This window comes from Acomys russatus, chromosome 13 (assembly GCF_903995435.1).
Source record: "Acomys russatus chromosome 13, mAcoRus1.1, whole genome shotgun sequence".
Lineage (NCBI taxonomy): Eukaryota > Metazoa > Chordata > Mammalia > Rodentia > Muridae > Acomys > Acomys russatus.
Genome location: NC_067149.1, coordinates 25,426,825 through 25,451,193, shown reverse-complemented (window position 1 = coordinate 25,451,193; position 24,369 = coordinate 25,426,825). Strand labels below are relative to the sequence as shown.

The 24,369-nt window shown below is 43.1% G+C and overlaps 1 protein-coding gene across 1 annotated transcript in view; it reads left to right on the top strand.

Moving 5' to 3' along the window:
- Positions 1-5,027: 5,027 nt before the first annotated feature.
- Positions 5,028-24,369, top strand: part of Eogt (EGF domain specific O-linked N-acetylglucosamine transferase) — a 31,591-nt gene continuing 12,249 nt past the window's right edge. The window contains exons 1-9 of the mRNA XM_051154955.1: positions 5,028-5,229; positions 5,712-5,769; positions 7,615-7,838; positions 8,980-9,080; positions 9,923-10,031; positions 14,074-14,168; positions 14,896-15,000; positions 18,008-18,114; positions 22,260-22,363. Of these exons, the coding sequence (XP_051010912.1) occupies positions 7,629-7,838; positions 8,980-9,080; positions 9,923-10,031; positions 14,074-14,168; positions 14,896-15,000; positions 18,008-18,114; positions 22,260-22,363 (831 nt within the window). The 5' untranslated portion in view covers positions 5,028-5,229; positions 5,712-5,769; positions 7,615-7,628. The remainder of the gene's footprint in view (positions 5,230-5,711; positions 5,770-7,614; positions 7,839-8,979; positions 9,081-9,922; positions 10,032-14,073; positions 14,169-14,895; positions 15,001-18,007; positions 18,115-22,259; positions 22,364-24,369) is intronic.

Sequence of the window (24,369 nt, the reverse complement as noted above, 5' to 3'; positions counted from 1 at the left end):
CCTAAATTTCAAAATTCTTGGAAAGCATTTGAAAATGGGAAATATAAAATACTTTTTAAACAAATAGTTTAGAAATGTGGCAGAGAAAAGATTTTGAAATTTAAATTTCCTGTATTAAATTCTAAATGTCATAAAATCAGCATTAAATATTTTTCTTGGTCCTTATAAACATTAACAAAATCAGTACTCATTTATAATATGACATGCAACCATTCACATCTGTCACATGATTAATAGCTGATGTTCACACTGCTTTTATGCTGACTAGTATATACTTAGACCTTTCAGTATATTTCAAGTTGTTAAGGGGTACTGAACAAATTTCTTGTAAATAATCCAGTAAGTGGCAGAATACTTATTAAACACTGGTTGGCCTTTTGTTAAATTAATTTGCTATGTATTATTGCAAATTCTCTACCCATATGCTAGTACTCTATTCTAATACATGAAATAGTTTATGATTAGATAGTTCCATTTTTGAAAAACAAACAAAGACAACTTGGACTTCAGAGTGAAAGAGGCCCAGGCGCTTGGTGGTGTCAGCCACTCCTCTGGGAGACCCGAGGAGTGGACACTGCTGCTGCTGGGCCCCTCTTGAGTACACTCCATAGCATTTAGCATGTAGAATGTACCAAATACATTACAATTTAAAATATCCTAAGTATGAATGACTTCTGCCTTAGAGGAATTTGAGTTTTTGTAGTTAAGTAAATGTAAAGAATATTCAGGAAGCATTTTCCCCACCTCTCAATAATTTCATTAATTAAAAATTTTATTTGAATGCTTACTTAAAAAGCACAGGATTTGGGTCTGGAGAACACTTGCTAATCTTCCAGCAGGCCTGGATTCAATTCCCAGCACCCACATGGTAGCTCACAACCATCTGTAACTCCAATCCCAGGGGATCCAGCATCCTCTTCTGATGTTCTCAGACACCAGGCACCAAGTGGTGCACAGGCATTGATGCAGACAAAACCCATACAGACAGTTAAAAAAAAAAATTAAAACACATGATTTGTAGTATTTAAAAGAAAGCCCCTGAATTAAAAGGGAATAAGTGTGAATATCTTATTACTGTTTAGTGTTATAGACATGTATATTGTAGGGGATCATTTCTCATCTTCATTACAAAAAAGCTGATTCAAGTTTTCTTATCCTTGGTCAGTTTTAAACTAAAATATATTAGCTACATATTTTGTAAAGGGCTAAAAGTATGATTTAAACTATAGATTGATATTTTAATTCTAAATGAAAGATAATGTGAATAAGCATGGATCTGATTCAAATAAAGTTTTGAAAGTGCTAGTGTATGTCATTTTACTGTAATTCAGAGAGGTGTGTCTTTGAACATAGGCCTGTGTGGTGGGATATACAGGAGAGATTGGTTTTCCTAAGTAAGTATATTTTTGATTCATATTGAGACTTCAATGAAATTAAATGAAATTCAGAACTGCAGAATATCCAGATGACTTCCTGAAGCTCTGTTTCCCTCTCAGTGTCAGAGCTGCCATCATTGCTACTTCATATCGACTTGTCACAACGCCAGTATTGTCACTCACTGTCCAGTTCTGAGAATAGTCTGGGTATTTTGTTTTTGTGTTTGGTTTTTAATTCTTCAGTCTTGCAGGTCGCTCCCACTAAGGAGATACAAATTGAGTTTTGAAGTTGTTTAAGGCAGATCCTTTGTGTTACGTGCTTCAACTGGAGAGCATTCGGGTCCATGTCAGCTTTCACGGATCGCTGTGTATTTATAATGTAACTGTCTGCATAGTTCTAGAATCATCTGTCCTCTTATATCAATATCCCTTCCTTTTAGTAAACATTTTAAATATTCTTTCCATCTGTGAAGTAGTACATTTCTGTGTGGGGTTGTGCACGCGCATTCCTGTGTGCCTGTGTGTGTGTGTATGCCCCTCAGGTAAGTGATAACATCATTTTCCGCCCTGTAATGTGCAGTGTTCAGAGATACCATCAATTCCTTTTTACACTTGAATAGTTCTACATTTGGTTCTCTCTATCATGCGAAAGTCCATGAGCCATCTTTGTAGTCAATGTACTAACACCGTTGAACTGAGCTAAAAAAAAAAAAAAATTAACAAACAAAAAACAGAAAAACCCTTGTGTTATAATTTGGGAGGTTTGTTACAGAAACTGAAAGCTAACACATCTAGCTTATCCCTTCAGTTTTCTGTTGGTGGTATTTGAATTTATATTAAGATCAACTTGTACCAGATGGTGGCAGCAGAGCTTACACCTTTAATCCTAGCAAAGGAGGGAGATCTCTGAGTTTGAGGCCATCTTGGACTACAGAGTGAATTCCAGGACAGCCAGAGCCAAATAGAGACCCTATCTCAAACCAAATAAATTCAATTTGAAGAGTCAAACATTATAAATTTTCATAATGATTTATTTTGAGGAAATTAGAAATAGCTATTACAGTAATACAAAATTCAATCTCATTTTTAAAATCCTGTCATCTTGTTTCATACCAATCTCCATGACTGCTTAATATGTTGGTATCTAAAAGAGCGCTGAGTGGGTGGCATGCCAATTTGATTGATTTAGCTTGGCAATTAGACCAATCTGTGTTTAGAAGCCTTTCACCGACTGCACGTACTTGTTTTTAATCATGCCATTGCACCTCAAGCATAAGCCCATTTAAAGTTGGTTTAAATTAACTACATTATTTGTTTTATATTAGCAAGAAAGTTACATTTCCTCAACACAACAAAAACAGGATGGTGGCAAATAAGCTGAAAAAATATTTTCTGAAGTTGCTGCTGTGGTAGAATGCACAAGGCCCCTTTGCCTTTACCGTGCTTACTAGTGTGGGCTAGTAGTTCAGTTAGTACCACTGGCACTCTCTCAGAGGATCCGAGTTCACGTCCCAGTACACACACAGCAGCTAATAACTGTTGACTCCTGTCCCAGAGAATCTGATGCCCTCTTCTGGCTTCCGTGTGTGTGTGTTTGTGTGTGTGTGTGTGTGTGTGTGTGTGTGTGTGTGTGTGATATATATTATAATGTGTATAGGTATTTTGCACACATATACTATATGCATGTATGTGCAAAATGCTCATGTACATAAAAATTAAAAAATAAATACATTTTTAAAACCATTAATGTGCTTTAATGTTTGGCACATATAAGTAGCATATATGCTTTTGCTGATACTTGAAAATTCATCCCAGATCCCCAAACAGTACACATACATTAAATAATATATATAAATTTAACACATATATATATGAGATTTTATGTATATTAAGCAATATATATGTATAAAATTAAACACACATATTGAACAGGGTTTCCTGGCTGGTCTGGAACTTGCTACATAGACCAGGCTGGCCTCAATTTTACAGAGATCCACCTGCCTCTGCCCCAAAATGCTAGCTGGGATTAAAGAAAGGTCCATGTGTGTGTTGTATGTTACTGGGGATTGAGACTGGGGTCTTGCACATGTTAGGCAAGCGTTCATCTCCATGGTTGCTAGGTTGCCCATATAGCTTGAACTTGGTTTCCTCCTGCCTCAGCCTGTGGAGTAGCTGGAACTGTAAGCCTGAACCACTAGTTCTGGTTGCAGTTCTCATGATGGCTTCTTAAAATTTATCTACAAGACTTGCAAGCCTTGTGAACTGTATGCATCTGAGCATGTTTATTTGGAACCATTAATCATTACAAGTTGGACCTGTTTTGTTTTTCTCATTAATATTGTATAGGTGGGTGTGTCAGCAGCCAGGAGGTCAGAGAACTTAAGTGAATTGGTTCTCTCCTTCCAATTAGAATAGTAATAATTATGAAATAGCAAAGGCATAAAATTTAAACAAAGTAGTCTTTGAACTTGGGCAATTCATGGGCAGATAAAACTCCCTGGAATCTACAGTATCTTCACCATCCACCAGATAGTGTCCTACTACATTCAGTCTCATTTAAAAATCAGAGCAGCAACTTCTTCTAGGAATGAAAAATAAAAAAATAAAATACAATCCCAGTCCTAGGTGACAGCACCATGATTCACCTGCCTACCTACTCCAGTGCTGGTGCCCTGCCAGCGCCTAGAGGAGCTGCCAGGGACTTGCAGCCGGCTGTCCCTCATTTTGCGAGGTTCAGGCGGGTGTCCAGCATTTGGGGAGATGGAGAGGGGTGTCCTGCGTCTGAGGTTGAGGAGAAAGCAGGCGGGTGTCCTGCGTGGGTTAGGCGGCGGGCTCTGGACTATCTCTGTAACTTTGGCTGATGGGTGGCCAACTGTGCCCTCCAGACAGTCTGGCCACCGGGTGTGGCCGGGGGTAATTTGGGCCCGCCCTGGAGCTCTGAGCCAAGGTGTCGTTGCTGCTCCTGGGCGCCCCCTGGCCAGGCTCGGGTTCCCGAGGTTTCCGGTGCGCGGCCGCCGGCGGTGACGCCTCGCTGCTCCGGAGCTGCCACGGTTTCTCCCTAGCAAAGCTGCAGGTGGGCCCTGCGCCGTCCCCATCTGCAACCCGCCCCCGCCTGCACCCCCGTGGGCCCGCAGCCAGACGCTGGGACCCTGATCCGAGCCCGCCGCCTTCAGCTGGTTCCCGGGAGCCTGCCGGCGGCCGCAAACAAGGGCAATCGATGCCGGGCCAGGCCTGCCCTGTTGCCTGGATCCTCAGGCTGGGGAGGAGTTGCTCTAGATCTTCTCCAGTACACCTGGGGCCCGAGCGCCTCCTAGGACAGCTGCGTCCCCAAGCAGCCGGGGATTGGGTTAGCTGCTGCGGGGCTCAAAGAGCTGACTCCGCCACTCCAGGGAGGGGCTGACGTTCCGCAGACTCCTATAAGATCACCTACTTGGCACCTCAGGCAGTCAAGCCCTGTCTGAGCTCTGTCTGCTTCACCTACCTTGGGACTTTATAGTCTTTGGGTCCCAGAAGCACTTAACTTTCCATCTGTCCGTTGCCGGCTCTATTGCTGAGCATTGCCCAAAGCCACTCATGTGGTCGCCCCAGGTAACCCCAGGTCTCATTTTTTTCACGGCGTCCAGATTTTTACCTTTAACCCCCTCTCCTCCTTTTAGGCCTGTGGAAATCCAACCAAGCTATACACGAGCGCGCTCTGGCCGGTTTGTGCAAAAGGACGCAGTAGCCTAACTTACTAAAGCTTCCATCCCTATCAAGTCTTGAGAGAGGACTCAACTCCAGGAAGGCTTTCTGCCAGGCCCCGAGGTTGTACTTTCATACACCACAGCCACCAGCACCCAGCGTTTGCAAGTGGGTACGTGCCCTCCCTTGCAAAAGCCAACTGTCTGATCTGCCTCTTTAGATTCTCCCGGTGGCCAAGGGTTACTTTTCTCCACGAACGCCCGGCAGAACTCACTACAGGGCAGTAGATTTGGATCACTGAAATCCAGGACTTAGTCATAGCTGTGACCTTATGAGTACGAGGGTGAGTCCCAGGACTCGGTGGCCTGCTGTGATCCTGAGGTTGGCACTGGCCCAGGCAGCCCTGGGAATCCGAGAGCAGGACTACTGCAGGAACAGGCTTTGGTCCTAGGAATGTTTTCTCTGCTAATTATCCTGTTGTTCAGTACTGAGTGATGCCGGTGTGAGGGGAACTATCTCTGTTCTGCTAACCAGTAGCATTTGCTCTGTGAGTTACTGCGTCCAGGGGCCCCGGTGCCCGCTGTAATATTTCCTTTATGTAGCAACTGGTCTCTTGTGGCATGCTTTTAAAGTAATGTGCTTCATTTCTCTCAGGTTTTGTGCAAAAGGACAAAACACCAACAGCTTCCAGGTGATTCCGAGGACTAAAGAGGTAAGCGTTTTCGTTATTAAGTAGCTGTTTTTGTTTGTTTGTTTGTTTGTTTTGGGTTTTTTTTTTTTTTTTATCAATATGCACTTTTTTCCCCAAGGCAGTATTTTTTCTGTGTAGTCCTGCCTGTCCTGGCATGCAAAATATGCATTTTTTAAAATTTTATAAAATTGCTAGTAACTCCCTGTTGGGCCAAGGTCCCAGCTAAAAATATTAGTTTGAATTTACAAGAAATAACAACATAGGCTTCAGGGCTTCCAAAGCAAGAAAGCCCTTTAGTTACTCAAGCTGGCAAAGGCCTTGTGCCCAGGATCAACACTGTTCTCACCTTATGACTCCATAGGCCTCGAACTGGAACAGAGCAGTCTATGCATAAAGGTCAGTGAAGGCTGCTTTTCAAAGTTGTGTTGTCCTGATAGCCTTGAAAAGGCCGGACTTAACTGTGGACCGCCCAGGATGTGTTCGGTTATATTTTAGAACAGACACTTAGGGAAAAAGAAGCCTTACTGCCAGTAAAGGGGGCTGACTGGTGTGAATTTGTCAGGGATACTTAACAGAAACGGACACAAGAGATTTCTCCTTTTTCAGGCGGGTGAACAGGAATCCAGTAAATTCTCGACCATTGTCATTTTTCATAATGCTAATGCTTTGTTCTGTCATGTGCAGGGAGATTTTTAAATGAGTTCTTTCTTTCTGAAGATCAGATGATGCTAGTTTGTGAGAGAAACTGACCATAGACAGGAAAACAAACAAACAAACATACAAACCTTACTGTCTAATAAACATGAGGCTCTGGGAGGCGTGGAGTAGCCAGCTGAGCCTTGTGAATGGCTTTTATGATGGAATATAGGTGCTCCAGCCTCGGTGGCTTAGGATGGAGGTTCAGGCTAGGGAGGGCTGGTGCCAGAGGATGGGTGCTGCTAGCTGGAGTTATCTTGCTCTGTACAAGGTCACAGACATTCATGGTCCTCTTTCCTGGGCACCCAAAGGGATGCGAGGCAGAGTGGTATACATATGCATGCACTGTTTACTGATGGACGCAGATGAAAATATCTTTCCTCCCGCCCCCTTTCTTTTAAACAAGACAACAGCATTTTAGAGCCCTCCCTGGAGACTGGTCTCTCTGATGTGCCAAGTTGGGGTGGGAAATATTTCCCACCCGTGTATATCTTGCTCCCAGCACAGTACTTGGCACATAGCAAGTGCTCGGTAAATATTTAGTGAACAAAGGAACATGATTTGGTGACATGACAAAGTATGTAGTGGTTGTGCTTAGGAATTCAGGCTTTTGAAGCAGGTTTATTCGTTCACATGTGGTTTTGGGGATTGAGCCCAGGGCCTCACACGTGCTAGGCAAGTGCACTACCACTGAGGCATATGCCCAGCCCTAAAGAGTAAGTTAAACACTTTTAAACAAGATATTATTTTAAATTTATTCTTTGTGAATTTCACACAGATGTACAATGTATTTCAAGTATAGTCACTCCCAACAGCCTTCCAACTCCGTGTCCTAAGGAGACATAAACCTGGCTGGCTTTGAACTCACAGAGATCCTTCTGCCTCTGCCCAAGTGCTGGGATTAAATATGTGCCATGACTCCTGTCTAAAGAGGCTTTTTCTTTCTTTCTTTCTTTCTTTCTTTCTTTCTTTCTTTCTTTCTTTCTTTCTTTCTTTCTTTCTTTCTCCTGAGACAGAGTTTCTGCCCTGGCTGCCCTAGAACTTGCTCTGTAGGCCAGGCTGTTTTTGAATTTAGAGACCTACCTCCCAAGGGCTGGGATTAGGGCCTGAGCCACCACTCGATGATGTGAGAGGCTTTCTTACTAAGGACGGTTTCACTTGGCCCTTCAGGTCTGCAGGTTGCTATGTTAATGCTGCTTGTCTTTGGAGCATTGCTTCATGAGGTCCCACTGAGTGGCCAAGATGAGGCTCGTCGCGAGGTGGACAGTGCACCAGGCAGAGCCCTGTATAACTACTCCAGCCTCCGCCTCCCAGAGACGCACATTCCCTTCTTCTTGCAGAACAACAGGCATGTTGCCTCTGTGTGCCGGGAGGATTCCTATTGTCCGTATAAGGTGGGTCCTATTTATCCTCATTCATTTCTGTTTAGAGTGCTGTTTTGCAGTTTGTTTTTAAATTTTACATCTTTATATTTTTTTAAATTGATTTTTGAGGCTAGCAATGGTATTTTCCTGTGCACGTTCCCTCGCTCATACCTCGGCGGTGTTTGTTCTTACGAGCATGCAGCTTAGGTGGACTTGCTATTCTGCTTCGTAACCCTAAGCCACATCTGGCTCTCTACCTTTCACCAGGAGTCAATCACTGTTCTCATTTCATGGAATAGTCCCAAGGGACAAGAATTAGCTTAAAAGCATATCCCACTCATAAGAAAGAAATTGGCATTTAAATCACTGGGCAGTGAAAGCTATGAAAACCAAAGCAAATGAGGCTTCAGGAAGAGGAGACTGTTTTCTCAAAAAAAAAAAAAAAAAAAAAAAAAAAAAAGTGGCGCCTCTCCTTTCTGCACTTAGGGGGCTGCTTAGCACCTCATTTCTGTGGTCACACCTCAGCCTTGGGTCTGGGTGAGTAAGACTTGGGCTTGGAAAGGCCTCAAAACAGAGCCCATTAAGAAGTCTCCGGAGGCCTTAGAGATCAAAGAGGGCCATTGTAAGATGCTTCCTTTCCCATGGTGCTGGCACAGGAAGCATATGGAATTTGACCAGCATGGCTCCTGGGCCTTGCAGAAGAGCCCTGGCCTCCTTCCGGGGCTGGAAAGCTGACCTTGCCCTGTGTCCGCTGATCTTGATTGATGAGTGGAGTCAGCTAGCCATCCTTTTCACAGAGCTCTTTTAGTAACAGACATTCCAAAGGATATGATTTTTTTTTTTTTTTGGGTTTTGTTTTGTTTTTTCCTTCTGGTGACTGATTATAGAATCAGGTTGCTTTCTGAGAAAGGCAGAAGACAGTCCCTTAAAATACCTCAGGAAATCCTAACTTGGGTTGTGTCTTTGTAGTCTAGCTGAAACCTGGACTTGGGTTTTGGAGTAGGCATGGAAGAGTGAGTGAAAACAACTGTGGAGATGCTTGAGCCTGCGCCTCTCAGAACATTGCATGAATTATAACATATACATATAAATGTCACAAAAGGTCTGAGAAGCTTCTCTGGGCATCACAAGGGAGTCTATTCTAAAGGTATATATATATTTTATGTTCTAGAAACACCTAGGAAATCTACACTACTGCTGGGGTTATGAGAAATCCTGCAAACCAGAGTTCAGATTTGGCTACCCTGTTTGCAGCTATGTCGATCTGGGATGGTAAGTGTCCTAATGCAACCCCCTCCTCACTTCTGAGTCTGTGTTCTCAGAAGTGCACCTTGATGACCTAACTCCCGGCTAGACTCTGTGGTAGACAGCACTTCCTGCAGATGCTAATTTGCTTATCCAGGTTATGGGTTCTACCCATCTCACAAGGAGAGGAACATCTGTTATTTCTTCTGTCCAGGGGAGAAACATCATCAACTGTAGAACCCCTCTAGCCCTATATATGCTAAGAAGATAGTAGCATAGGTAGTTTCTTACAGATTCTGAAAGAATAACTATTCATGCTCAAGGGGAGGTCAAATATGATTAGTGATTGTAGCACTCATGATTAGTTGAGCAAAATAACACTTTTTTGTCTTCAGGTCCAGATGACCCTGACTTCATCGATTTCTGTTGTGCTTTTTTATTATAAAAGAATAATATGTGTATAACGTGTTTGGTAGCTTTATGTACATAGTGACAATTTGGGGCCGGGGGGAACTGTGATGGCATAAAAAGTAAGGTAACAATACACTTCCTGCAACTTAATCAATAGAAAAAAAAAAATCCAAAGCCAGAAAAAAAGAAAGTAGGTAAGGCTGGGGTGAGGTGGAAAGATGGCTTAGCAGTCAGGAGCACTTGTTGCTCTTTGTAGAGGTCCTGGGTTTAGTTCCCAGCACCCACATGCTGCCTCACAGACATCCATAACTCCAGTTCCAGGGGATCTGTTGCCTTCTGATGTCTGTGGGCACCAGGCATGCACATGGGGGCACACGCAGGCAAAATACTAATACACATAGAATACAATTTAAAAGAAAAGGAAAAAAAAATCTTAAAATCTCTCTCTTTGCAAACAGGACAGACACTCTGGAGTCTGCTGAGGACATGTTCTGGAAGCAAGCTGACTTTGGTTATGCCCGAGAGCGGCTGGAGGAGATGCGTGTGCTCTGCCAGCCAGAGAGAGCAGTGAGTGGCCAACTGCTTGAATAACTTCGCTTAGTTTCACTGTTTATTATCTGTTTTATTATCTTGTAATGTAAAAACAAGATGGCTCAATAACACAAGATATCTATGTAGCCCATGCTGGCCCCAGACCCATGGTCTTTCTGGTTACTGCTCCTTGGTCCTGGACTTACAGGTGGACACTATCAGTGGAGTTGTCACAGTCAGAGCCTGGGCACTGAACAGCCCTAACAAGCTAGACTTGTCCAATTCATCTTCTATAGAATGAAAGCAAATAAGTACTAGTAAAAAGCAGAGGAAGATGATTTATTCCGTGCAGTCACATTGGGAAAGGAAGAGGAATATAGTGGCTTAGCAACTTCCTCAGTAACAAGCACCCCCCACCTCCCCAAACACACACACACACACAGACAGCCCGTCTTGAAGGTGGTACGTGAGCTGGAGGTTTAGCAGTCCCGGGCAGGGTGTGGTCTTGCCCTCCACTCACCCATCATTGTGTTGGCCTCATTCTTTCCTGCAAGGTGGTCTGACAAGTTGTAAACATTATGGGGGAATCTCTTCTTAGGAGAATGTTACTCCCCCCGCCACCCCTCACCATCCTCCCCCCACGTCGCCCCACCCACAGGGCCGGCACAAGACTTTAGCCCCTTCCTTCTCCAGATATGAAATTCCTGAGGAAATTCCAACTCCTTGGGAACTATTGCTTCAATAATCTGAGAGGCACGGAAAGGAATGAATGTCTTCATTCCTGGCAGGATGGGTGGAGTGCCAGTACACCCAGCGTGGGCTTGTGTTCAGTGTCCCAAACAGGTCATCTCATTGTCTCCTCTGAAAGGCCAACCCTCCTCTTCACATGTGTATCAGGTAGCTTTTTTTTTTTTTTTTTTTTTTTTTGAGGTAGTTAGAATATTTTTAGATTTAGACCTCTATCGCCCAAGAAGATAAATTAATAAATTTCATCTTTACAGATTCGTTGTCAGTTCATTTGGGATGAGCTGCACCATGACCGGTTTGGTAATTGTTTAGTCTTGTGTGTAGTTCAGTTTGAGTAGCATAGTTATTACAGCAGGGCAAACAGATTGATGTCACTTTTCTAGAATGAAAAACAGGGCCCTCGGAGAAGGTAAGCAAGTTCCCCAAGACTGCACAGCTATCTTGTGAAAATATACAATACTTAGAATGGGAAGGCATATTGTGTGGGTGTATGTGTGTGTGTGTGTGTGTGTGTGTACACTTCTCATCAATCCATGTCACACTTCAGTGGGTAGGGCACATATACTGCCAGGGAGTAGTTTTAAGTAGAAGATATGAAAGTAGATCTTTGATTACAGAGCTCAGATCCTGACTCTTGGGCAAACTCAATCTGAAATAGAAATTGTATTCCTCAGCCTTAAACCCATGCTAGCTTTCCCGCATGAGGTCCGTATATAAGAGTTCTCAGCACAGGTCCTGACTGAGGACCTGAATTGTAATTCCCAGCATCCATGCAAAAAACCAAAACCAAAACAAAAACAAAAACTCTGGATGTGGCCATGCATAGGTCGGTAACACCAGCATTGTAGGGTACAAAGAATTGCTGGAGCTTGCTGGATGCCAGCCTCACCCCAGGTTTAGTATAGACTTGTCTCAAGGGTATGAGAGCAGGACATGCTATGTTATCTTCTGGCCTCTCTGTGTGTACAAGGGGTCATGACCCACACACATGCACATACCACATACCTGTGAAAATGGAATTTTTGCTCTGTAGTGCTGTTGAAGGGTGCCATCTTTGGAGCTTATACCAAAGGGAATGAAGGCTACAGCTGAGAGTCATAGCCACAGGCACCTGTAATAGACATTTTGTTTTAGCACATTTGGCTTCAGTCTAGCTACTCATGTGGGAAGGCCAAGGGAAGAGGTGTGATACCACCTTGCATGATTCTGTCATGGTAGTTTGTAGAGTGCTTTCCTGGACATAATTTGCCTTGGTGTATATCATGCTATCAGCATATGACCCCTTTCTTAGTTCTTTGGGGTGCTATGACAAAGCACAGTGGAGACTGGAGATCCAAGATTAAGGTGCTAGCACATTTGGGTTCTGAGGAGGGCCCTCTTCCAGACTGCAGACAGCTGCCTGGGCTTGGATCACTGTGGAGCAGGAAGAGGAAGAGCACTCTTTGTGGTCTCCTTTGGAAGGATCCTGTATTAGTGACTCTTCCTATTGCAGTAACCACAATAACTGACAAGAAGCAAGGAAGCTTATTTTGGCTCACAGTTTGAGGGGATTCAGTCCATCACAGCCGGGACGGAGTCTGATGACATTGCTTCAGCTTTCAGGAAGCGCTTTGCTATCAAGTCTCCAAGCGTGTTCCCAGTGACCCATTCCTCCAGCAAGTCTTCATCTTCTATACGTTCCACAGTTTTCACAAACAACAACTAAGAGTTCAAGTACCAATTCTGTGGGGGGACATTTCACATTTAAATTGGAGTAGGTACTAATATTTATGAAGAGTTCAGTCCCCCTCATAACCTCAAAAAACTCCACCACCTACTACCATCAGATAGATAGCTGGGATCGATGATTGATTTATCTTTACATTCATCTATCTATCTATCTATCTATCTATCTATCTATCATCTATTGACCTATCTATTTATTGATGATTGATTTATATTTATATTTATTTGTCTATTTATGTAGTATGTGTGTCCATGGCATGTGGAAGTCAGAAGACTTAAGAGTTGATTCTCTACTTCCACCATGACAACTTCTCTTTTTTCCCTCAGGTCATCAGGCTTTGTATGCAAGTACCTTGAGCCTTTGAGCCATCTCACCATGCAAGAATTAGGGCTTCAACATGAGTTTTTGTTTTTGTTTTTTTTTCAGGGATGCAAACATTCACCTCATAGTGATCTCTTACTGACTCAGTTCGCAAACACTAAACGGGTTAAGATTGAGGTCCTTCATTCATTGGAGATTTTAGGGAAACCCAGAGCAGAAGTCCTTGAAGCACCCTCTCTTGCTTCGTTAATGTAGAACCCGGCTGTGGCTGCTGATTTCTCAACTGTTTCATTCAGTTAGAACAGCTTGACCGTTCCTTGCTGTTGACATAGAGTCCCACACAGTTTATGGGACCATTTCCAGAAGCACCTCACACTCAACTTGGCAAGCTGCTTGTCTGGACTTGAGTTTGAACGTCTCTTATGTGCACAACCTTTCTTGTTGCCTTTGGCTCCTCCTTAGAAAAGGTGTTTCTCCCCAGTAGTTAGAGGTGGACATGGTTCTGTATGATTGTCCTTTTTTTGGTGGTGGCGGGCATGGGACTGAAGTGAATCACATATATAATCCTTGGCTCTAAAACTTGAGGGCTGATGAGATGCCTCTGTGGGTGAAGGCACTTGCTTCCAAGCCTGACAACCTGAGTTTCTGGCATCTGTGTGGTAGAAGGAAAGAACCAACTCTTGCAAGTTGTCCCCTACCTCATGTGTGTGCAGAGACATGTGCACACATGTATATGAACAAACTTATTAAAAACCACTTCTGTCAATGAAGTACTGTGTGGTGACACTTGTCTGTATTCCTAGGACCTGGAGGAGGAAGCAGGAGGAAGATCCAGAGTTTGAGGCTAGCCTGAGCTACATAATGAGCCCCTGTGTTTAATATGTGTTTATATATATATATATATATATATATATATATATATATATATATATATACATATATATATAATGTGTGTGTATATACACACAAACATACATAATATATAGTGTATGCATATACACCCATATAATATATAGTATATGTGTATTTTATATGCATATATTATATATATGCTTTATATATTTGAAGTGATAAACTAGAGCATTTGGGAAATCTTCATAGTAAGTTAAACATGTGGACACATGCCCCAGTACCCTTGACCAGACTGTTGGAAAGGAGAACACAGCATGGGAGCAGTGGAAAGCCCGCTCTGCAGTGGTTCACAGACAACGCTGTCAGCATGGCCAGCTTCGAGAGGCTAATCCTGTCCCCAGTTGACTGTTCCTCGTCTCACTTGTGTTTCAGAGCGACTCAAGTTTGGTTTGCTCTCGTTACCTTCAGTATTGTAGAGCTACCGGTCTATACCTGGACTTAAGGAACATCAAGAGAAACCAGGACAGGTACTTCTGTGGTGTGGTCACTGTTAAAGCTGATGGCATTCTGAAATCCTCCCAGGTGCAAGGCTATCTCTTGGGTTTGCTTTGTAGTAAAATGGTTGAAGGTTAGGGAGTGGGTGACCCAGGTCCTTTCCCTGGTGATCACACTGCTGACTTGGGGCATGGGTAGATTGGGTTCCTATGTTTGTAAGTTAAATTCCAAAGATGGGCTTTGGGATGTGACTGTGTGCGTGTGGTTGTGCTTGTACGGATAAACCTGGCACACGATACATGCACACAATTCTAGCATTCAGAAGGTGCAGGTGGGAAGATCAAGAAGTTCATGATCCTCTTTTGCTCCATAGTAAGGTTAATTAAGGTCACCCTGGGTTACGTGAAACCCTGGTTCCAAATAAAATAAAGTGAAATAAATCCAGTGGCTGGAGAAATGGGCCAGCTGATAAGAGCACTAGGTGTTCTTGCAGAGGAGCTGGGTTCAACTCTCAGCACCCACACGGTGATTCACAGCCATCTGTGACTCCAGTTTCAGAACATATGATGGCCTCTTCTGGCCTCCAGCGGCACCTGGTATGCACACAGTTCACAGACATACATGTAGGCCAAACACCTGTACACACAAAATAAGAAAAAAAAATCTTAAAAATATCTGTCGAAAATTGTGTTAGGAAATTAGCATGAGAAAATTTTCCAGCTCAACTTTTTTTTTTTTTTTTTTTTTTTAATTCACTAGATTCAAGGAAGATTTTCTTCAGGGTGGGGAAGTTGGAGGACGCTGTAAGCTTGACAGGCATGCCCTGATGTCTGAAGGTCAGCGCAAAAGCCCTCTGCAGTCTTGGTAACATGAGTTTGCTTCTTACAAATATGTCTCTTAACGTTTTCATGTTTGTTTTGCCACTCACAGAGTTTGGAAGGGACTCTAAAATAGAAAAAGGTTACCTAATTTGTACAGGTGTGGGCTTTGGAGGAGTGATGGGGGCAGATGAATCCCTCAGCTTATCGGAACTGAATATTGGTTTATAAAAATTTAAAAAGCAGGTATAGAACTTGCTGTTTGAAGTGAAACAAAAAGTTTTTGACACGGTGTGTTACTAACTCACAATTTCTGTACGTGTTTTTGGAAGCACATTTTATAAACCATACTACCCTTCCCTTGGGTATAGAGTTTGGTTAATGAGAAAGTGAGCCCACCCATGTGACGTTTGTTCAGCTGAAAAAGCAGAGCATTGGTACCAGCTGGCCTCAGCCCACCTTCCTCCCTCTGAAGCCAGATGCTACCCCCAGCCTTTACCATCATTGATGAGATTTTGAACTTTGAAACATTTAAGGCCATTTTAGGCTCATGGAAATTTAAGCACCATGCAGGAGTTCCCACTGTACCATTGCACCAGCTCCCTGGGATGATAACGTCTCATTTAACTGTAGCACAGTTACCAAAGGCAGGAAATTGTCACTGATAGAGTCTTATGAACCCACACATATGTGGGTTTCTTCCATGCTGACGTATGCACTTATTTTTTCCAAATGTGTACTTTAGAAAATTTATATTCCATGTCTAGGGACATGTGACCGCCACCTTAGCTAGGATGCAGAATCCTTCTGTCATCCTCGGAAGCTCACACACTTCCCTAATATATGGGCTACTTTTATGGAAAGCTAATTTCTCAGGTCATTCATGCTGAGGAAAACATTAGAAATAATAACCTAATCTACCCTCACATAGTAGTTGTCAGTGTATTGTGAAGTTTTGGGGGAGTTAACAGATTGTTACCGATAGATGCTTCTTCCATTCTACAAAGCATTTTTGTTTTAGTTCATTTGCATATCTGATTCTATATTATAGCTCCTCTGGGCATAATTATATTATTTATTGCTGGGTAGCACATTATTCTAAATTATACCCTAGGGCATAGTTATGTTTATTATTTATTGTTGTTACAAATCACTCTGAAGTAAAGCAGATGGCATTTAGAATCTCACCTTGTTCTGACGTCAGTCAGAGTGGGAGCAGCTCAGCAGGGCCTCAGGAGGCTGTAGTCAAGCTGTTGGGTGGGGCTATCGCTAGGCCTGGGAACTTGGCTTCTGAGCTCTCTCAGGATGATCCCTGAGCCTCATTTTCTGTTTGGCTATGGACTGGAGGATTTTGGTTTTTACTTATGGGTCTCCTGGTAGTGCTACTCACACACCACGTGGCGGCCAGCTTCTTCAGGACCATGAATATGTATGCCTAAAAATGGAAGCTGCTGTGTTATGTGACCTAACTTCAGTGGTGACACACAACTGTGTTCTCTTGGTTAGGAGTAAGCCATTGAGCTATGACCATATTCAGGAGAGAGGGAGGCATTTATTTCCACTTCTTTCTTTCTTTTTTTATTAGTTAAATATTTTTATTTTTTTCATATCCATTTATATTATTTCACATATATACAATAGACTACCTATAGCAAGAAGAACCATGACACAATCAAGAATTATATAAATGTTACATTCTTAGTGTTTTGGCTCTTTGCACTTCTTTCTTCTTCTAAAAAAAAAAAAGTTATGCTTTTGTTTTATTTTGTTTTGTTGAAATAAAGTCCTGCTATGTAGCCCAGGCTGACCTAGACCTTGTGATCCTCCTGCCTCAGCTTCCTGACAGCTGGGATCACAGGTATGTGATACCATGTGTATCTCACTTCTACCTTTTGAAGAGAGACGTACCAGAGAGTTCTCGTGGGTTAAGTGTTTGCTGTTGAAGCATGAGACCCTGAGTTTCAATCCTCAGTATCTACATTAAAGCAGTCCAGACACAGTGGTGCACATCTGTAACCTTGAGGGCTCACTGGCCCGTCAGTCTGGCTGAGCCTGTGAGGTCCTAGCTCAGAGAGAGACCCTGTCTAAAAACAGTACGGTGGAGCATGACTGAGGAAGATGAGCCAGCACCAACCTCTGGCCTCTGTGTGATGCAAGGAGAGCTCATTTGTGTACAGGATGGGGAGGGAGGGAAGAAGGGAGGGAGGGAGGAAAAGACTCATGAGCTATAATGCTGTTTTTACATTGTGTTCTGAATGATTCTGCTTGTTATGTTTCACATGAGCTGTGGTCTCACAGAGGGCCAATGGTGACTGTACTTAGCCTTAGACAGCCCTTCACACATGCTGGTGTTTGTCATTTGTTTGGATGGCAAGTGTACCCGTGGCTTCCACAGATGTGTCCCAGTCTTCAGGGATACTTTCCTGTCTTCTGTCTTTTGGAGGCTCTAGGTCATCTTGGAATATGGTCTTTCTTAGAATCCAAGAAGTCTACAGTGCAAGGGTCTATGGTCCACCCATCTTTTCCTTTAAGCCCCCAAATGACAGGACACCTTGTTGGCTCTTTCTTCGTACATCTGTTTTGTTTTTGTTTTTGTTTTTGTTTTTCACTGTATGGTAGTTTCCCAATAGAACTGCCTAATACATTATCCTGAATTTTGAAATCTTTTTTGTTCCTGTCTCAATGTTAAAGTTGCTATCAGAGTCTCTAATGTTATTAAACTAAGAAAGGTGCACCATAGGACTGCTTTCTACTAGAAATAAAATTTGCTAGGCGGGCGTGGCGACGCATGCCTTTAATCCCAGCACTCGGGAGGCAGAGGCAGGCAGATCTCTGTGAGTTCCAGGCCAGCCTGGCCTACAAAGCAAGTCTAAGACAGCCAGGGCTACATACACAGAGAAACCCTGTATCAAAAAACAAAACAAAAAAAAAAAACCCCAAACAACAACAACAACAACAACAACAACAAAATTTGCCTCCTGAGCAGGTCCCAGGTTATGGAGTTGCAACAGAATGCTTGGAAGACTCACTTTCAAATTATTTCACAATTCCAGGTTTGCCGAGCTACAAGGCTACACTCAGCTCAATTTCAGGCCCATAGAAGATGCTAAATGTGACATCGTTGTTGAAAAACCAACGTATTTCATGAAATTAGATGCAGGTGAGAAGTTACTTGTGTCTTGGTTGATGCGTCTTCTTTTCTTTTTAAGATTTGTTTGTTTTTACTTTATGTGTATGGATACTTTGCCTGCATGCGTGTCTGTGCTCCACATGCATGCAGTGCCCCTGGAGACCAGAAGGGGGCGCTGGATCCACGGGAACCAGAGCTTTAGATAGCTGTGAGCTATCATTTGAGTGCTAAGACCTAACCCAGGCCCTGCACAAGAGCAGCCAGTGCTCTGAACCAATGAGCTGTCTCCTCAGCCCGCATCTATTTCTTCACATGCTTGTAGTAGTTTTCTGTGAGTTTGTTGAAAGCAGTGTGATAAATGCTGGCTGTCGTCTTTGCTTCTTCTTCTAAGGCAGATGAGCTGGTTTCAACTTTCTGTTATCTTATACCTTTAGTATTCTAGAAGAAACTGTCACATTTATGTGATGAAAGAATGTTGCCCCAATGTGCCTTTTGTAACTAAACTCACCCCGTCTGATTTCCCTAATCTTACATTCATGTTTTGTTATTTTTTTTATTTATTTATTTTTTTAATTAGCAGCCGCAGGTAAACTGTTAGTGAGAAAGAAAGAATGATAATTTCCTATGGCCAGCTTTCTGTAACCAAATGTACTTAAAGCTCTTTGGAAGTCACCCCTGCATTATAATCTTTTTTTTTTTTTTTTTTTTTTTTTTTAAGCAGCAGCAAAAATAATTGTATTGAAGAACTGCATTGAAGGGTCTCACATTAGGAAGGCCGAGAACCACTGTAGTTTTTAGACCTTAGGGGTTGGGGGTAATGTGCCCTTGGAAGACAGTTCTTCTAACATTCTTCAAATTTCCTGGAGAGGGTTCTAGCTCTCTCTGCTCTCTTCCTTTGGCGATTTCACTATTGTTGTCAGCGCATATGATGCAGCCCTCATTGAACACTGCTTAGATATGCCTTTAGATTTTGAGACCCCACACTGCAGTGTATTCTTGAAGAAGAAAGTTAGAATTATTTTCCCATCATGCCTTTTAGCTCTAGGTCTTGGCCTGCATGCATAACTTTAACTCTGGCAACTAGTGGCCCTTAGAGAGAAGAGACTCGGCACATCCTATATTATCCCGCTCCTTATGAGAGATGGAGATTACAGTGCTATGTCCTATCAAAATTCATGAGTGGCATGACCTACAGTGAAATATAGAAGCCCTCTGTCACGAATATTTGAGAATTACCATAATTTATTGATCATATTTTTAATATGCTCTGCCATCTGAGGTTATAATTCTTAGATTACAAAGCACTTTAGATTCAGAAATCAGACAAGTTTAGCTTTTTGAAATAAAAGTGAATTTAAAATGCTTTGTTCAAAGTTCTAACTCATTTTTAAAAAGATGCAAATGAAAAGGAAGCAAGAAACAAAAAAACCTTCCTGTAAAAAAAGTGTGTGTGAACTATGAAACTTATGCAGATCACATGCAATAAAATATGTATGCAGATTATGTGCAATAAAGTATATAAAGTGGGAATGAATGGGCTAAAATAGATGTGTGTCATTTTCTATTTTTGTTACTCAGCCTTTCCTTTAAAAAAATCATTTTATATATACAAATGCTCTGTCTGCATGTCAGAAGAGGGCATCAGATCACATTATAGATGGTTGTGAACCACCCTGTGGTTGCTGGGAATTGAACTCAGGACCTCTAGAAGAGTAGATGGTACTCTTAACCACTGAGCCATTCTTCAGCCCAGCCTTTCCTTATGAATGTCACCATCATCTGATTTTCCTTTGCTTCTTAACTCACCTTGTGACAAGGAACATTGTAACAGAACTTACCCCCCTTACTCCTACAGCTTGAAGTCTGCACTTACTTCCTCATTTTAAATCGTAAGGGTACAAACGTAACAGGACAGGCATGGCGTGCTGTGCAGCTCACCCAGGGAAAGGGGGTGCTCACCGATGCAAGCTTTTCCTGGTAACTGGAAAAGAGTCACTTTGCTAAGATTATTCTGAGTCACGAAGTTATTCCTTCCAGGGATGGCAAAGTGGCTCCGTGGGTGAAGTGTCACACCAAGTGTGACAGTCTGAGTTTGATCCTCAGAACACACATAGTGGAAGGAGAGAACCAACTCCAGCGAGTTGTCCTCTGACTCCACACACACTGTGGTGTACGTGCACGCGCATACATAAGTGAGTAGGTGTGGTTTAAAGAGAGAAGTTATCCCTTGTAACAGTTCATCTAAGAAAACTATTTCAATAGGCTAGAACATCTACTGCCCTTATTTTTTAGTACTCTGTTTTATTTTCATTTGAAAATGTGCATTTTATTTGTTATTCCATAAGAAGGCATCCCATTTATACTTGTGCATTTTCTAGGCTGACTCCTGGGTCTCACATACATAAAATTCTTTCTTTCTTTCTTTCTTTCTTTTGTTTTTAGTTTTTTGAGACAGGGTTTCTCTGTAGTCCTGGCTGTCCTGGAGCTCTCTCCATACACCAGGCTGGCCTCTAACTCAGAGATCTACCTGCCTCTTCCTCTGCCTCCTGAGTACTGGAATCAAAGCTGTGTGCCACCACTGCCTGGCCATTCTCTCTTTCTTACATAAATTTATTTAATGTGAGTGTACTCGTGTCACAGCCTGCCACTCAACTTGTTGGGTTCAGAGGACCACTTGCTCTCTGCTTGTCACCTGTGCCCCGGGGATTGAACTCAGGTCATTAGGCTGGGTGCTGGTGGTTGCTGTGTCTTTCTAATGCCTGGCATGGGAATTAAAAATAGTGATGGCTATGGCTGCTGTACACTGTCCTGCTAAGCTCCTGCCCGTCTTCATGAAGGTCTCACTGTGTGCCAGGCATGTGAGATGCCATCCTCTCTAACTTTATCCTAACAAAGCTCACACTGCACTGCAACCATCCCCATCTCTGGTAACAAAGCTAAAGCCCAGACACTTAACTTATCTAGGGATGCTGCTCATGAGCCACCAAGCAAGATTTTAGCCCGGTTCTTCCAACACCAGTGTTTATGCTCTGTTAATTAGAACATGAAACACTTACCTGTTTTATTTGTAATTTTTTGGTTGGTTGATTTGGGTTGGTTTTTCAAGACAGGGTTTCTCTGTGTAGCCTTGGCTGTCCTGAACTCGCTTTGTAGACCAGGCTGGCCTTGAACTCACATCCATCTTCCTCCCTGAGTGCTGTGATTAAAGGTGTGCACCACCATGCCCAACTACACTTGCCTCTTTTATTTATTTATTTATTTATTTATTTATTTATTTATTTTTCGAGACAGGGTTTCTCTGTGTAGCCTTGGCTATCCTAGACTTGCTGTGTAGACCAGGCTGGCCTCGAACTCACAGAGATCCGCCTGCCTCTGCCTCCTGAGTGCTAGGATTAAAGGTGTGCGCCAACATCTCCCGGCCCCACTTGCCTCTTTTTTATAACAGTTGATCAGTATTTCCTCAAGAACTGTGTAATCAGGGACTAGAGAAATAGCTCAACCATTAAGGGCACTGGCCGTACCTCCAGAGGATCTGGGTTCGATTCCTCCTACCCACATGACAGCTCCTGATGTCACTCCAGTTCCAGGAGATCCAGTGCCCTCTTCTGGCCTTCAAAGGTACCAGGCATGCATGTGGTACATACACATACTTTCTGGCAAGACACCCATACACAGAAAACTTTAAAAGTAGTGATTAAACAGGGCAAAAAGAGATAAGAATTGAAAGCTAGCACAATGTTAGTAGTTGTGATGATTGTGATGATTGCCAATTCTTCTGGGTACAAGTGTCGTTTGTTTGATTTAAAAGAACAAACCAGCAAACAAAATGAATAATCAGAAGAAATGAGTCATCATGGCTGGATAGCGCCCCCTACTGCTCTAAGTAGACTATGTGGCTTTTCCTTCCTGGGAATTTAATGCTGTCTATTGGGTTGATGTGCAGGAGAAAACAAGTGCATTCCTGATTTCAAAATAGCCAATTTTAGAAGTGCAAAAGATTTTTTAGCTCATTACTTCAAGTTGATGAGTACCTGTGGCTAGCCCACACTTAGGAAAAGCGTGTTTCCTCGCAAATTTAACTAAGAACCCAACGAACGCAGGTAGAGTGGAATACAAACAGGTGTTCAGTTGTGTGTCTTCTCTTGTGTCACATGCTCTCTCTCCCCCAACCCCAGGTGTTAACATGTACCACCACTTCTGCGATTTCCTGAATCTCTACATCACTCAGCATGTTAACAACTCTTTCAGCACAGATGTGTACGTCGTGATGTGGGACACCGTAAGTAAACACCCGCTTGACCCCTTTGTGCCAGCTCTCTCTTGCTCTTCCACTGTGTGCCTGTCACCTTGTGAGGCAGACCTTTCTAAGATGCATGTTTAAATATATGCCTAACCATACACACACTCACACATGTGTAGATGTGTTCAAATGGATCCCCTGACATATACATAGGCACACTGGCTGGTACATATGGATGCAAATGTGTGATCCTTTGTTGTCATTGTCTTGCTTTGGTTTTGACCTCATTTAACGTAGTGTCTCAGGTAGCCCAGGCTGACCTTGAATTGACTATGTAGCCGAGGATGACCCTCTGCTCCTCTTGCATCCATTCTAGATTGTTCTGATTACAAGTATGGTGCTGGGGATTGAACCTAGGACTTTGTGCATGCTAAGCAAACACTCTACCAACTGAGCCACATCACATCCCATAGACAAGTGTGCTCCTATGTGCTTTGAACTTTATAAGTAGAGGATTTCCTCCCTTTGGGCATAGAGTCCCAGTGTCAGCCCAAGACTCTGGAGGCCTCTGTGACTCGAGGTGGTAAAGCTTTTGTTTACTTTACCCTTTTGAATTTACTGCCCCCCAGAGCCTCTTGCATGCTAAGCAAAAGCAAGCACCCCACCACGGAGCTACACCCCAGCCCCTATCTTTTGCTTAATAGCAGCTTCCAGCCACAGCAAGCTTCATGTTAAGAGACCTGTGTTTTAAGCTCACTATCGAGGGTGAATCTTACATGTGTATCTCAATTAGAAGCAACGTTGTCTGGAAACAGCAGGCACCATCTGCATTTTTCAGAGAGCAGAGTGTACTAGCTAATTCATAAGCAGTTCTATAGACAAGAAGAAAGCATTCGCAGACCCTTCATCGTAGACAGTAGGCTCACAGTGTAGTGCTGCGAACGGTTGTCACCATAGCTGCCTCTCGGAACTCTGGCATGATTTAAAGTCCTTGGAAAACTGGTTCTGCCTTCTTGGCATGCCCTTGCTTGCTTTATCTCTGGCTCTACATGCGCATCCATTTCCGTCTTGAGTCCAGCTTTACTGTCACGTCAGTTTCATTTCTTGGCAGTGTTTCTGTGAGCAAAGGGGACAGTGTCCTTCTGTTTCCTTCTTTTTGCTTAAGTGGGTTACAGTTCCCAGCAAAACATCTCTCAGCAATTCTGCAAAGCTAACAACAACAACAACAACAAAAACCCCTGACTATAATCACATCCTCACAGTGGGAAATTTGGATCAGGATTTTTTTTTTTTTTTTGGTTTTTCGAAACAGGGTTCTCTGTATCCTGGGCTCCCTTTGTAGACCAGGCTGGCCTTGAACTCACAGCGATCCGCCTGCCTCTGCCTCCTGAGTGCTGGGATTAAAGGCGCGTGCCACCACACCCGGCTTGGATCAGGATTTTTATTAGTGTATTTTACAGACAGAAAACAGGTGAGTGTTCTAAGGTGACACGGGGAGGGTTGGAGGATTCCAGCCCTGGGCTCAGAAGGCACTTCCTCTGACAAACTTGTGAGGCAGAGGGAGAGACTTAGCAAACACTTCTAGAAGCCTTTTCTTGCCTGTTTGCATCTTCCCTAAGTGGACTGAGTTAAAGTGAGCTGGCTTCTATATGCCCTGCCTGTGCCGTGTGCCTGCTGAGGAGGAACAGGGTACACCGTTACCATAAAGATCCCTGCCAACCAGACACATGCTGCTCAGGGAGTCTGACTGTCATTCTGCTATGGAGAGGTGGCATGCGTGTAGCTGAGCAGTGTGGTTGGCTACTCCGCTCTTAGCCCTGTCCTTTGCTGGTCCTCTCTAGCTCCTCCCTTATAAACTTTTCCTCTTGATCAGAGATGTACTTGTTAACTTCCCAGTGAAGCTCTTTATAATGAGCAGCTCTGTCCAGTCGCTCCAGAATCCAGTGCATACAAGCCAGTCTGGAGATGATACCATCCACAATTGAATTGTTGTTGGCAAAGCCTTAAGTCAGTGGTTGTCAACCTGCAGGTTGACAACCCCTTGG